Here is a 14,701-nt window from a genome sequence, read left to right as displayed (position 1 = left end):
TGTGTACATGCCTGTTGAATGCCACTCATGTTACCTGGGATCATTTTGATAGCTGTGTTCACTTCACTCCATTTGTGTACCCGGTCAAACTTCCAGTCCAAGATAAAATTCCCATTATCTGTCACCACAGGACCCTAGAAGATAATTTTCCACAATGACCAAGGATGCAGATACAGGTAGGCAGAGAAGGACAGGAAAGTAGAGGGGACAACAAAAGACAAGTATGCATTTTAACCAGCTCCCACTTTATGCTTTCTTAGAAGGTGTGCTGTGAAGTGGTAATAAGCAGGAGCTTTGAAATCAGACTTAGATTGTAGTCTTTGTAGAGACAGAATACAAGCCTCTTAACAAATGTATCAAGCTATTTTTACTCACATGAGCTCCCACTATGACTATGTGAACATGTCACAATTATCACCACATTCCTATCTGATTTCTGGTTCATTGTTCTTACTTCCTTTAGTCCAAAATTTATTGTTCTTATCTGCTTCCTTAAGTTACTACTGGGCCAATAAGAAAAAGGGCAAGAAACAGAATCCAAAAGACAATAAGAACACTAGTAGCAACGTGGCTTTCCAATAAGAACTCTGACAGGGTCAAGGTCGAACCACTTCTCCATTTCGTGCTGCATTTCTTTCATGCCCGACAATATGAACGTCAGTCAGAGCACCGTACAACCACTAGGAATAGAACTACGGTTTTTTTAAAAGTCACAGAAACACTGGGGACAAAGTATATTAAAATAAAAATGTATCAGGGTAGGGTGACAGATCTTTTCGCTATCCTCCAAAGTGTTTATGTAGTTACACATGTAACTGTGGTTAGCTTCTGGATTGCTCTTTGCTTGCTTATTTAAGTACAAAAAGAGGGAAAAGTTCTGTGCAATCCACTTTAGAAGCTAAAGAGAAACATGAAAAATCTGGAGCATCTGGAGTGTGTTCCTGGGGAAGAGTTCACACAACCCAGGAAATTCTACTTCTTGTCACATTTAACCACAGAATGAGAGGAAACAAGAGGGAGAAAAGAAGTTACACCATGAAACCTAAAAAACTTTCTGCTTCAAACGGGTTCCCAAAGCCAGTGTTTCACAGCTGCCAATCAGGGTGTTCCAGGCCTCAGGCACAAAAGTCAGATCACCTGTGGGATGTCAGAATGTGAGGCACAGAGAAAGAATCATTCCCCTCTCTGTACAAAGGAGATGCACTGTATTAAGTGTGGTCTTGTCTACAAGAGTTTGAATGCAGAAACTAACAGGGCCAACTCTCTGAAAACAAACAAATACATCAATTAAAAATAAATAAAAGCCAATTGCCTGGTGGAAGCACAGAGGACCTAACTGGAACAGAAGGGAGCACACCATACTGAAAACCTGAGTGCACCCAGGACACCCCCAGCCCAACCAGGCCACTCACAGCCTTGTTGACAGCCATTCGAAGTTCAACCACGCCCCCAAACTTCTGGCTCACAGCTCGGCTCACTGGGACATAGGCCATTGGGATGACCTCGATGGGGATTCCCTTGTGCCACTGATCCCCGAGATTCTTCGAATCTTTCCTGGAAAGGAGGAGTCAAAAAGTGCAATAAAAGTAAATAAGCTCAATAGTACAGGCAAACACCAAATTCAGGAATGGGGTTAATTAGATAGTAGGAAGGCAAGGAAAGCGATCAGAGGCAGTATACACAGGGCTTCAAATGAATTAGCTGTTTCACTATATAGGAAAAGAGCTATTTGAAATATACATGACAAAAATGTTAAAATCTGATATTGCTGGCTTGTAGGTATGTAGGTGTTTAATATTTATGCTCATCCTGTGGCTATATTTCACAAGCAAATACACACATGCACATATTTGAAATTAACATGCTCAGCACAGTGCTTTTGACCAGATTCCTCTCAGATGCTCATCTGAGAGCCTGGCCAAAGACTATCAATGACACCAGTCACCTGCGGCAAACCCTGACCTGAGAAGAAGCAGGGCATGCTGAGTCACTGCCCGTGGGCAGGGCACACCCTGAGGCTCCCTGTGAGGATCCAGTGAGTGACATGACACATGAGAGCATGCTCTGCTAACAGGGTGAAAAGCTGTTTCCCTGTCCCACTGAACACGTGAAACAATGCTAGAGATCCTGACTGCAGATAACAGTGGTGTGATTAGCAACATCTACCTTCAGCCTAGAAGCAGAACATAAGGTCTCCCAGACACTGTACTAAGTCCTAGCAATCAGTCTCAGAAAGTCAGAGAGTCCCTGCAGCTCTCCATTTCCTCCTTCACAAAAATGAGGATGAGGCTTGGGGCTCCAATCTACCTCCTCAGTTGGCAGTTCAAACACCAGAAACTACCTGAAATCAGCGATCACGATGAAGCGACTAGCATAGCCAGCCACAATCTTCTCCTGGGTCAGGCAGCCTCTGCAGATAAGAAGGAAGCAAAGGAACACAGGAGTAAGACAAAAATCTCAGTTTGGGAACTAAGGTCACATACAGGAATCCCAAATCCACTCAATCCTGGCACTTAAAGAGAAACTTGACTTTTAATTTTCAAAGGGACATCCCCAGTCCCATCATGCTGCTCCTAGTAAATGGACTCTAGAAACATTACCCTGTGTCTGGAAGAAACCTAGAAAGCAGACAAAGTTCCCATTCAGGCCAGGCATAATTCCATCCAAATGCATCTGAGAGGAAGCATTGTGTACAGGGAGACGTCATCTGGACATGGCATGAATGGGAAGGTCTAGAAGCTGAGGGCATGCTTTGAACAACCTGCCCAATAGACTATTTGCCAATGAGGGTGATGAAGTGGAGACAGCCCAGAGCACTGAATCAGCAGATTTGGGTCCAGGTCTACCTCTACGGTTTAGCAGCTAAATTATCTCACATCTGCAGTTGACATGATTAAATAACACATAAGAAAATCTAATAAACAGTAAAGTGTGATTTTAAACAAATGCCGCATCACTCCATAGTCTGCTTGATTATAAGACCCAGCAGAACAGGATTTCACCTTTTTCAACTCACCATTCCTACCACTCCCCAAATCAGCACTTAAGAAATACCCAATTAATGTCTTCCAAAGGAACAAATAATATCCCTAACTGCTCACAGAGGTAAGCACAGCTTCAAAGCAAAAGTCACACACTGGTGCCCACAGACCTAATAATCTAGCCAATATTATTTTGATATGGCCTTACGTTTTTAAAGTCTGAATCAACAAAAGAACACAGATCCACAGGGAATCCATTACAATGAATGATCTCACTAAAGAGGCCCAGGTTCCTCGTCACTAAATTGCTGCTAATGACCAGAAATGCTGAGTTGGGTCCAAAGCCATATGCTATTAATATCCCAGGAGAAAGCCAAACTTGCATACGTCACAGTGGCAATTTGTTTATTCTGTATCCATCTTGCTTTGCTAAGGATTAACTGGCAGATACTCTTTAGCACAGAAGCCCCCACCACACTCACCCGCCGCCCTTGATGAGATTGAGATCAGCATCTACTTCATCAGCACCATCGATGGCAAGGTCGATCTGCATCGGGGGGAAAGTAAAGATACAAAAACCACTTGAGGGGAGGCTCTGTGTGAATTGCCCGAGCGTGCAATAGCTCCTCAGATACTCAGCAGCCCTATTAGCTAATTCTAGTACTCCCATTTAACAAATCAAGAAATTGAGCTACAAGAGATTAAGGCGCTCCACTAGGATCAAAGGGAAACAGCACAGGACTTGGCACTCTAACCGGGGTACAGTTCTTACCCACAAGACTATGTTCCCTTTTCTCGTTGATGGGCTTCTCTGTGGACAAGCTGGCACTATTGAGAACATATGTTCCCAGTGTGGGTGCTATCACCTCCCCCAAAAGGCAAAAATTGGTTTTTGGTGGGGGAATAAAAAGTCTTAGACATTACAACAAGTCTTGTCCAACCAAAGGGTCAATACAGTAATATCTGTGCTACTAAATTCCTTTGGGGGTGGAAAAGTGCAAAAAAAAAAAAAACACGGATTCAGAAGTCTCTGTACCGTGAGCAACCTCACAGGCAAGTTCAAGTGGACATGAAGATCAAATGAAGAGATACATAAGAAAGTTGACGTGTTCCCGAACTGGAAATTATCTGGGGCATTGCCACTAAGACCCCACTTGTCTGGGCTTGCCCGCTCCCTCTATTAGGAAGCTTCACCACAAGCCCCTAAGGCGGATGAGGGGCAAATGGGTTCATCTAGCTTTCAAAAACCAAAATCAAGAAAGTTACATATTTCTCACCACTCACGGTATCCGCATGGACAATGTAGGAACCCCAAATATATTTTTAAAGACAGCAAGCAGTATGCAGGGTATAAATTCTATTCATGGTGCAGTTACTAAGTTGCCTGGCATGGCTGGCATGGCACAGGTATAAAAAATACAGGTCCATATGGGTCATGCTTGCTTCCAGGCTTTTACAGACTCCAGTCTTTGTCTGAAGTTACAGTCAGCACTGCTCTCCGCAAGCCTGCATTAACCCAAGTCAGGCTGCACTGTGGCAATTCTCAGGGGTATGGAAAGTGGCAATCTTTTCTGTTTGGGCTCCAGGCCCACCTTCAGCCCAAACCACTCTCTTCACAGCTGCTGAACACATGATCAGCCTGTGCCCTGGCTCTGCCCACAGAAATCTCCAAGTCCTTCCCATAGTTCTTACTAACCCCTGTGAGGCCCATGTGTATGACAGAAACATGGGCTACCAGATCACCATCAAGTCTCAACCCCCCGCCTCGTTTTCCACGTGCCTTAAAACCACCCCACTTTTCCTATCCAGCTTTGCTTTCCCTCTCCCCACTATGCACCAACGCAGTACACTCACTCTGTCCTATCACCCCAGCCAGTCTGAGCAGTGTCCATTTGCCCATGTGGAGCTGTTCCTGTGGCTCCCATCTACCACCCTCTGGAATGTTCTCTCCTGCCCTTGCCACCTGGCCTTTACAGCCCAATTCAAACTTTACCTCTTCCCAAAAAACTCAAACTAGCATTAGTCTAGAATAGATGTGCCTGAGTTCAAATTCTGATTCTGCCACTTAAAAACTGTGGCATTAGCCATATGACTTACCCTCTCTGTGCCTTTTTCACATCTATAAAATGGGAAAATTATGGTATCCTATCTTCACGAATACTGGAGATGAAAGTTTAATACAGGTACAGCACTCAGCACAAAAGCTGGTACATAATAATGACTTAAAAAATGCCAGCTAGGGTGTGTGATGCTGCTCACCCTCATCAACGTCAGTCTCCCCTGGACTGCCCCATGTTAGTCTTTACCACAAAACTTAATTTTAATGTTTTCAAATGTCCATGGCTGCCTCAGATGATTCTTCCTTATTTCCACTTAGTGGCAAGCTCCATGACCTGGCTCACTCTTATACCTCTGCGCAAAGATCTCAGGAAGCCCTGGATGCAGCCCTGGGCTTGCCCATTTCCCTTCACTACATTCACACTGAGCCCTTGGGGTTAAACCACAAGGAATGTGGTGGAAAGGAACCACCTCGGCACTTGTGACCTCACCCAAAATTAATACTCAAGGTCCCGGGAGAAAACTTGGTACAACTAACTGACATCTTCCCTACGTTTGACAAGATATCTGGAGCCCACAAACAAGTGACAGCCACAAAAAAGCGGAGAGAAATACTCAGTGGTCTGCCTCTGAGTGGCGATCTTACCTCTGGGTGTCGATCCAGGTCACTGAGGGTCAAGCCATACTGCAGGATGAGCTGGCGGGCCTGCGGGGGACAGGGAAGAGCAACCATGAACATTTGCCTGAGTTCATGGCAAGGATTCTCAGAATTCTTCTGGATTTAAGTGTCCCAAGTCCTGCCCAAGCTCGCTCCCAAAGCCCAGCATGGCCCTCCAAGAGGTAGGAGATCTAGCCCCATGAATGGCAAAACTAACTGCTGATCCAACCTGGGAGCTGGACAAAGGCAAACAGCGCAGGAAAGACCCTGTTCCAATGAGAAGCTAAGAGCTCCTCCTCGGCACAGCAAAGACCCTGTTCCAATGCGAAGCTAAGAGCTCCTCATCAGGGACTTGTGACAAAAGAGAATGCCATGGCATCCTAAAGCTTCTGGCAAAACAAGTGCGATAAAAAGTTCCTAACATAGAACCAAATCCATAACATTTTAGAAAAGCTTTTAAAACAATCCAATAGTATAAAAACAGACTGAGGAAGATCACTATGAATGGACACGGAGTGATTTCCAGCCCACACTGTTAAGTAAATATGAGGAACAGAATATATACACTTAAAAATGCCAGAAACCAAAAAGACTAAGTGAGGAAGTCAGCAAATTTAGCACACTAGACTGGGAGAGATTTAGGATGCTTGTGAAAAAGTCAGCACCATTGACTTTATAGTCATGCTTCAGAGCTAATCTTTTTAAAAAGGTGACAAAAGGGGAGAACACTGGTTACAGCCAACACATGGCTCTGAGCAGGATTCGTAGCTGGAACAAAGGAACCTCAAACCTTCATGTTTGAACACCCAAGTCCTAGCGATGTGGGTTTATATTCATGTCTTGTTTATAATGCACAGAAACCAAACGTTTCTTAAAACAAAAAGCACCTGAGTTTAAGAATCAGAAGGTCCAGGTTCCAATCTTAAATGAGCCAGCCCTGTGACCCTTGGCAATTTTTCTCATCTATAAAAAGGTAGGGACAGATGAAATGACCGAAGTCAACTTTCTAATCTAAAATCCTAAGACTCTAAGACTAAAACATAAAGATCTTGAAAATTGTAATGTTGGAGCCAAATTCAAACAAACTAAAAAATATATTTTTAAAGGATAAGACAATAAAAAAACTCTGAACCCCAGATATGATGTTATTAAAAAGTATTGATGTTATTAGAAATTATTGCTTTTATTTTTTAGTATTGTGATGTCTAAAAGACTCCCTATTTTTCAGCGAGACATATGAAATATATACAATGAAATGATATTATGCCTGGAATTTGTTTCTAAATAAGAGTCAGGGGGATATTTAGGTATGGATGAAACAGGATTGGCTGTGAATTGATAATTATTGAAACTGGGTACTGAGTACATGGAAGTTAATTTTATAGTTCTCTCTCCTTTCTAAACTTTGAAATTTTCCATAATAAAAAGCTAAAATAAAATGCCGGCTGAATAAGCAAGTTCAAAAAAAAACTTATGCTTTTGTACTTATTAAAGAGAAATATATACTGTAAAGGAAAACAGCAAAAATAGTATTGCTAGATTATTTCTTAATTCTTAGATTTCTCCAAAAGTACTATTAGAACTATGCAGTCATTAAAAACAAAAACAAAGAGAGATCATGTCCTTTTCAGGAACATGGATGGAGCCAGAGGCCATTATCCTTAGCAAACTAGCACAGGAACAGAAAACCAAATACCACATGTTCTCACTTATAAGTGGGAGCCAATAGAGGGCAACAATACACACTGGGGCTGACTGAAGGACAGAGGGTGGAGGGTGGGAGGAAGGAGAGGATCAGGGAAAATAACTAATGGGTACTAGGCTTAACACCTCAGTGACAAAATAATCCGTACAACAAACCCCCACGACATGAGTTTACCTATATAACAAACCTGCACATGTACCCCTGAACTTTAAAGTTTAAAAAAGTAAAAGTAGTATTAGAGAAACCATCCTAACTTCAGATCTGAGACTATAAAAACATTGGAAAATGACCTCTTAGATGGCCCCAATAATCCTAACCTCCTGACATTCATCCCTTTGGGTCATCACTTCCCACTGTCCCAGAATTGGTCTGTGTGAGTGACCAATGGCACAAAGTGGAGGTGATGACATGACACCTCTGAAATTAGTTTATAAAGAATGTTGCAGAAGGAGGGCAGGCGTAAGGCTGCAGAGTGGCATGCTCTTCTCTCTCACATACACAAACACACACATGCACGCAAGCGCGCATACATACACACACACACACACACGCACACACACGTGCGTGCACGCACACACACACACAGGGTATTAAACCAATCATTAACACATCGCTTTGCTAACAGCCATGCACGGTGGCTCATGCCCGTAATCCCAGCACCTTCGGAGGCCAGGGTAGGTGGATCAGTTGAGGCCAGGAGTTCAAGACCAGCCTGACCAACATGGTGAAACCCCGTCTCTACTAAAAATACAAAATTAGCTGGGCATCATGGTGTGTACCTGTAATCCCAGCTACTCAGGAGGCTGAGGCAGGAGGATCACCTGAGACCAGGAGGTGGAGGGTGGCAGTGAGCCAAGATAGTGCCACTGTACTCCAGCCTGGGCGACAGAGCAATACTCTGTCTCAAAAACAAAACAAACAAACAAAAACCACACTGCTAACTGATACGGACATTTTAAAAATAGGTGTTGTGTCCTAGACAAGGAGTTGGCTCTCCTTCCCCTAAAAGGCACATTATCTCCACTTCTTCTCTACCATATACTTATAAAATATTGCATACGTGAATGCAGAATTAATTCTTTGAACATTTGTGGAGTGCCAGGCACCACACCAGACACCGAAGATAGTAACACACACTCTCCATGCACAAGGGCCTCTATATTCTTATATAAATGTATATACCTTAAATCACGGGTGTCCAGCCTTTTGGTTTCCCTGGATCACATTGGAAGAATTGTCTTGGGCCACACATAAAATACACTAGCACTACCAATAGCTGGTGAGCTTAAAAAAAAAAAAAAAAAATCACAAAAAAACTCAATGTTTTAAGAAAGTTTATGAACTTGTGTTGGACCACATTCAAAGCCATCTTGGGCCACAGGTTGGACAAGCTTGCCTTAAATGATCACCACAACCAACTGAGCTACGCCTCCTCACCACAACCACCAGCCACCCAGCCTAGTACCTGACCAAAGCCTGGCACATGAAAACGGCCTGCTCGGTAAGCACTGTCTATTTCTGCAGCTGGGAGGCCCTCTGTGATTCCCCTGCATACCCCCGTACTCCACCCTCAACCTCTGCAAGCCCTGAGACTCTCCCATCTTCCCCAACAGACAATAAGCAACAACACAAGAGGAACATCTGTACTCCCTTAAAACAGTTCTGTGCCCCAATTCACAACACGGGTCTCAGAAATTCTGCCAGTTTGTTAAAATGGACAACTGAAGTCTGGGCCCCTGTGCAGCGACTTCAAGATCGCACTAGGACAGAACACTTTAAGCCTGTTCCTATCAGCAAGCTCTCCAACTCTTCCTTCTCCCCATCTGTGACTTGCCTCCCTGCAGGAGTGGTCCAGCAGCTCTACAGAGAAGTTGATTACAAACAGTGTGGGCCTCATCCTTCCTGAATGTTAGGTTGAATTGTGTTCCCCCCAAAAAAGATCTATTGGAGTTCTAAGCCTCAGTACTTCAGAATGGGATGTTTTATGGAGACAGGGTCTTTAGAGAGGTAATCAAATTCAAATGAGGCCATTAGCGTAAGCTCTAAATCAATGTAACTGGTGTCCTTATTAAAAGCGGAAATTTTGACACAGAAACAAACAGGCCCACAGGGAGAACAACATGTGAACATGCAGGCAGAGATCAGGGGGATGGACCTACAAGCCAAGGAACACCAAAGGATATCAGCAACCCACTGAGAGAGTTAGGAGGAAGGCACAGAACAGATTCTCCTTCACAGTCTCAGAGAACCAGTTCTGCCAACACCTTTATCTCGGAGTTCTAGCCTCCAGAACTCTCAGACAATACATTTCTGGTTTTTTTTTAAGCTACTCAGTCTGTGGAACCCTGTTATGGAAGCCTTGGCAAACTGATGCATGGAGTTTAACAAACAGCATGAGGGTTTTGACCCACTACTGGCTCAGTGAGCATATGCAGCCTCTGGTGCTCCACTGAGATCTGCAACTGCTAGACACCAGAAGCTTCTAACAGGCAAGGAAAAAGGTTTCTGGAGCATGTAAACACCTCTGCCTGCATCTTCTGGCCAGAGCTCGGGAAAGTGCAAGGAGCAGGAAAGCTAATGATTAGCTTGTGATTCTGAAGAAAGGCAAGAAGCAAATCCCACAGCTGGTACCTCTAAATGTCTCTTGTGATTAGGGACAGTGGCACTTGGCAGGCTAACGGTACTTCTGTTTTCCCTTAGTTTGACAATAAAACCTGAAAATGTGTTCTATTATTTCACAAAATATGGTTTTCAGGTTTTGTGGTGCTTACATAGTAGAAGTGTAAACATTTTCCCTTCTACTACCCAATCAAGGTAGAACTGAGGGCAGAGTGAGCAATAAATGCTGTTTTTGGTTTAAACCAGTTCTGGCTTTCAAGTGCTTTACCTTCTTCTTTACCTTCTATCTTTAAAATTAAAGGCCTTTAATTTTAATCCACCAAATCCACCAAAATCATTTAAATCCCTACAGGTTTACTTATTTAAAAAGTAGGGCATGAAACTGTTGGGGCTCAGGATACCCCAAAATAAAAGCCTCAGAAACATCCTCAGTAGCTGCCGGGCACGGTGGTTCACTCCTGTAATCCCAGCACTTTGGGAGGCCCAGGTGGGTGGATCACCTGAGGTTGGGAGTTCGAGATCAGCCTGGCCAATATGGTGAAACCCCATCTCTACTAAAAATACAAAAAAATTAGCTGGGTGTGGTGCCGTATGTTTGTAATCTCTTCTACTAGGGAGGCTGAAGCGTAAGAATCACTTGAACCTGGGAGGTGGAGGTTGAAGTGAGCCAAGATCACACCACTGCACTCCAGCCTGGGTGACAGAGTGAGACTCTGTCTCAAAAAAACAAAACAAAATAAAACAAAAAAAGAAAGAAAGAAAAGAAAGAAAAAAGAAAGAAATATCTTCAGAAGCAAAAGTTCCTTTCAATTTATTCTGCCCTCCTGACTCTGGCCCCTCATGCTCTCCTGAGGATAGCCATAGAAACTAGAATCCCTCCTCCCCAAGGCAGGTCACAGAAACCACAACCACTTTCCTTTTCCCTTTCCCCAAAGCCACACATAAAACCGTGAAAGGAAAATAAATCTTGAGGCCCCATAACCACTCCAGCTGGGAACTGCTTAGGGCAAACCTGCCTCCCATTCTATTCAAAGTCAACCCTCTGCTCATTCTGATAAATGCGTATCTGATTGCCTCCTTTGGAAAGGCTAATTAGATGCTCAAAAGAATGCAACCATGTGTCTCTTATATACTTATGACCTGGAAGCCCCCTTCCAGCTTCAAGTCTTCCCGCCTTTGCTTGAGTTGTCCCACCTTTCCAGACCAAACCAATGTTCATCTTGCATATACTGATTAACACCTCATGTCTCCCTAAAATATACAAAACCAAACTGTGCTCTGACCACCTTGGGCACATGTCATCAGGACCTTCTGAGGCGTGTCACAACCACGTGCCCTCAACTTTGGCAATATAAACTTTCTAAATTAACTGAAACCTGTCTCAGATTTTCAGGGCTGACATTTTGGTAACCACAGAGAATTCTGAGTAGAGGTGCCCCTGACCTTTGACAAATCTCCTATCAGTGCCTGGGACCAGCATGAGCTAATTTTATGGCTCAAACCAACAGGACAATTTGCTGAGGTCTGGGAGTACACCCTCCCGAGAATCCCTGATCTCCCCAAATCTGGTCAAAAATCTAAAGTTTGTTTTGCTGTACAACCCATCCCTCTTTTTTTTTTTTTTTTGGAGTTTTACTTGCTTCCAGAAAGGAAGGCAAGGCAGGCAAGATTTCCTGTTTCCACGACGATGGAAGGCAAGTAACTCCTTTATGGAGTTTGACCTTGCTCCCAGCAGGGAATATGAGTTCAAGTTTTTTTGTTTTTTTTCTCCTGCTTCTAGGGCGGTAGAAAGCACTCTTTAGCCTGAAACCCATCCCTAGGTAAGTAGCTGAATTGAAGTTTTATCTTGTCTAAAGTTTAACAACCAGTTGGTTTTAATTTCTCCTTACCATTAGAGCACTCAGTGTTCATATTGTCAGCGTTTTTGTTGTTGTTTGTTGCAGTCTTTCTCCCAACAGATTTGACCAACTCTACCGGACTTGATCAAATCCAAGTAAGAATTCCAAATTATGAGTAACAAACCCTTTCTACTTTGGCTAAAGTTCCTCGCAGCTGCAAAAGAGGGAAAAACAAACAAACAAAAAAACTATGCACTTGGTTTCTGTGTTTGCTTCCTGTCTTTAAAAAAAAAAAAGTTCTTTCATTGACTTTTCTTCCACCCTATACTTCTCCTTCCCCCTTTGCCATCTGCAGTACCAAAAAAAGTCTAGATGTTTATAATGACTTGAACTCCTTTAAAGAATTCAGAACAAAGGTGCCACTCACCACAGTTGGGGTGCTCTGTTTTCTCTGTGGGGTTTCAAGAGTCATGGGCAGATTCTTCTTAGGTCTAAAGCTCTGTTTTCCTGTATTGCGTGACCTGAACTCTGGCTGTGGAGTACCAGAGATTACCTTGTACACTACAGAGAGGATTTGACCATGGCTTGTATAATGGCAGATGAGACAAAGGACTGTTATCGTCTTTGTTTCAAAGCTAAATTACAAACTAAATTCCTCCCAAAGACCAGTAATGAACAAGGACAGCATAAAGGTAGAAGCAAGATAGTCAGTTAGGTCCTATCTTCTTCACTGTCTCAGAATTTTGCAATGGAGAGTTTCATAACTTTAAATAATGACTACCAAACTTTTCATAATCTAGATAAACAATTAAGTCAATGTAATGCGACAAATACTTGTATACAAACTTGTCATAATTTAGAATCAAAAGTTATATTAAATTATAGATATTTCATTATTTGGATATTTTCCAATAAAAATATATTGTAGGAAAACATTCTTTCTAAAAAAAGTGCCCTTAAAAAGGTGAACACTTTTTGTCTGATTCAAAGCTTTTTTTAAGGTTATGTATAAAACAAGGTAAAAGGAACCACAAAATAAGAGAGATGTAAAGAAAGCTATAGAAATAAAGGGGTTTTTTTTGGTGAAAAAGCTTAAAGAGAAATAATTTTATATGAGAAAAAATCTTGTATGATTAATTTGGACCTAGAATAATATGACTGGTTGTTTAAGAAAGAGGTATGTTCAGGACAAACCAGAAAGTCCAAGCATGTCATGAGGAGTCTAAGGCACAATAAAAGGATTAAAAAAAAAAATTTTACATGATCAAGCTGTCTATAATTAAAGGGAAATGATAATGGTCTTTCTGGAGATTGGGTTTGCTATTTTAAAAAGCCATTTATATACTAAGAATTTATTAGAACAGTAAGGGATTGATTTCTTAAGGGATTTACTCTTAATAATTAGAGATTTTAATTATGCTTTAAAATAAATATATGTAAAGATATATTTAATGTTATTAATACATAATCATGTTTCAATACATAATTATAATTACATAATATATATTATATGAACTCATCCTTTCTTATGGCTGCATTCCACGGTGTATATGCGCCGCATTTTCTTTAGTCTATCACCGATGGGCATTTGGGCTGGTTCCAAGTCTTTGCTATTGTGAATAGTGCTGCAATAAACATACATGTGCGTGTGTGTGTGTGTGTGTATATATATATATAATAGATATAAAAAATACATCTATTATATATTAACATATATTAATTATAGTAATAAAATATACTAATATGTTATATTATATATTAGTTATACTAATTATATTAAAATACAATTACATTAATATAATTAATATATTTATAAAATATAATTACATTAATATAATTATTTATGTATATTAAAGTATAATTATTAAATGTGTTTTTTTATTATACTTAAAGCTCTGGAATACATGTGCAGAACATGCAGGTTTGTTACATAGGTATATACATGGCATGGTGGTTTGCTGCACCCATCAGCCCATCATCTACATCGGCTATTTCTCCTAATGCTATTCCTCTCCTAGCCCCTCACCCACTGACAGGCCCCAGTGTGTGATGTTCCCCTCCCTGTGTCCATGTGTTTTCATTGTTCAACTCCCACTTATGAGTGAGAACAAGCAGTGTTTGGTTTTCTGTTCTTGTGTTAGTTTGCTAAGAATGATGGTTTCCAGCTTCATCCATGTCCATGCAAAGGACATGAACTCATCCTTTTTTATGGCTGCATAGTATTCCATGGTGTATATGTGCCACATTTTCTTCATCCAGTCTATCATTGATGGGCATTTGGGTTGGTTCCAAGTCTTTGCTACTGTGAATAGTGCTGCAATAAACATACATGAGAATGTGTCTTTATAGTACAATGATTTATAATCCTTGGGGTATATTCCCAGTAATGGGATTGCTGGGTGAAATGGCATTTCTGGTTCTAGATCCTTGAGGAATTGCCACACTGTCTTCCACAATGGTTGAACTAATTTACACTCCCACCAACAATGTAAAAGCGTTCCTATTTCTCCACATCCTCTCTAGCATCTGTTGTTTCCTGACTTTTTAATGATAGCCATTCTAACCAGTGTGAGATGGTATCTCATAACTATTAAATATATTTCTATATATTTAAAATATATTTAATAACGTATTTTAAAATAATTTATATTTTTTTAATTTTGTTTTAGAAGTTTGACATTTATTGCATCTCACCATTTTCAGTTTTCTCTCCCCTTTTAAAAGGAGCAAAGTAATGCTCTCCAACTCATTTTCAGCTCATATAAGTTTTTTTTCCCTCAAGTTCTATTTGTTGTGGCCTGATGCTAACAATAATTTCTTAAAGGTCTAAAGGAAATGTTTT

At 41.4% G+C, this 14,701-nt stretch overlaps 1 protein-coding gene across 3 annotated transcripts in view; it reads right to left on the bottom strand.

The window, feature by feature from the left end:
• RPIA (ribose 5-phosphate isomerase A) overlaps positions 1–14,701 on the bottom strand; it is a 54,131-nt gene that overhangs the window by 12,351 nt on the left and 27,079 nt on the right. For all 3 annotated transcript variants that reach the window (XM_003908950.4, XM_031655342.1, XM_031655341.1), the window contains exons 4-8: positions 5,686–5,745; positions 3,464–3,528; positions 2,342–2,410; positions 1,413–1,554; positions 35–134 (exon numbers count right to left, since the gene is read on the bottom strand). In XM_003908950.4, coding sequence (XP_003908999.1) covers positions 35–134; positions 1,413–1,554; positions 2,342–2,410; positions 3,464–3,528; positions 5,686–5,745 — 436 coding nt within the window. The remainder of the gene's footprint in view (positions 1–34; positions 135–1,412; positions 1,555–2,341; positions 2,411–3,463; positions 3,529–5,685; positions 5,746–14,701) is intronic.

This window comes from Papio anubis, chromosome 14, assembly GCF_008728515.1.
Source record: "Papio anubis isolate 15944 chromosome 14, Panubis1.0, whole genome shotgun sequence".
Lineage (NCBI taxonomy): Eukaryota > Metazoa > Chordata > Mammalia > Primates > Cercopithecidae > Papio > Papio anubis.
Note: the sequence above shows the minus strand (reverse complement) of the source record. Positions and strands in the feature narration are given on the sequence as shown.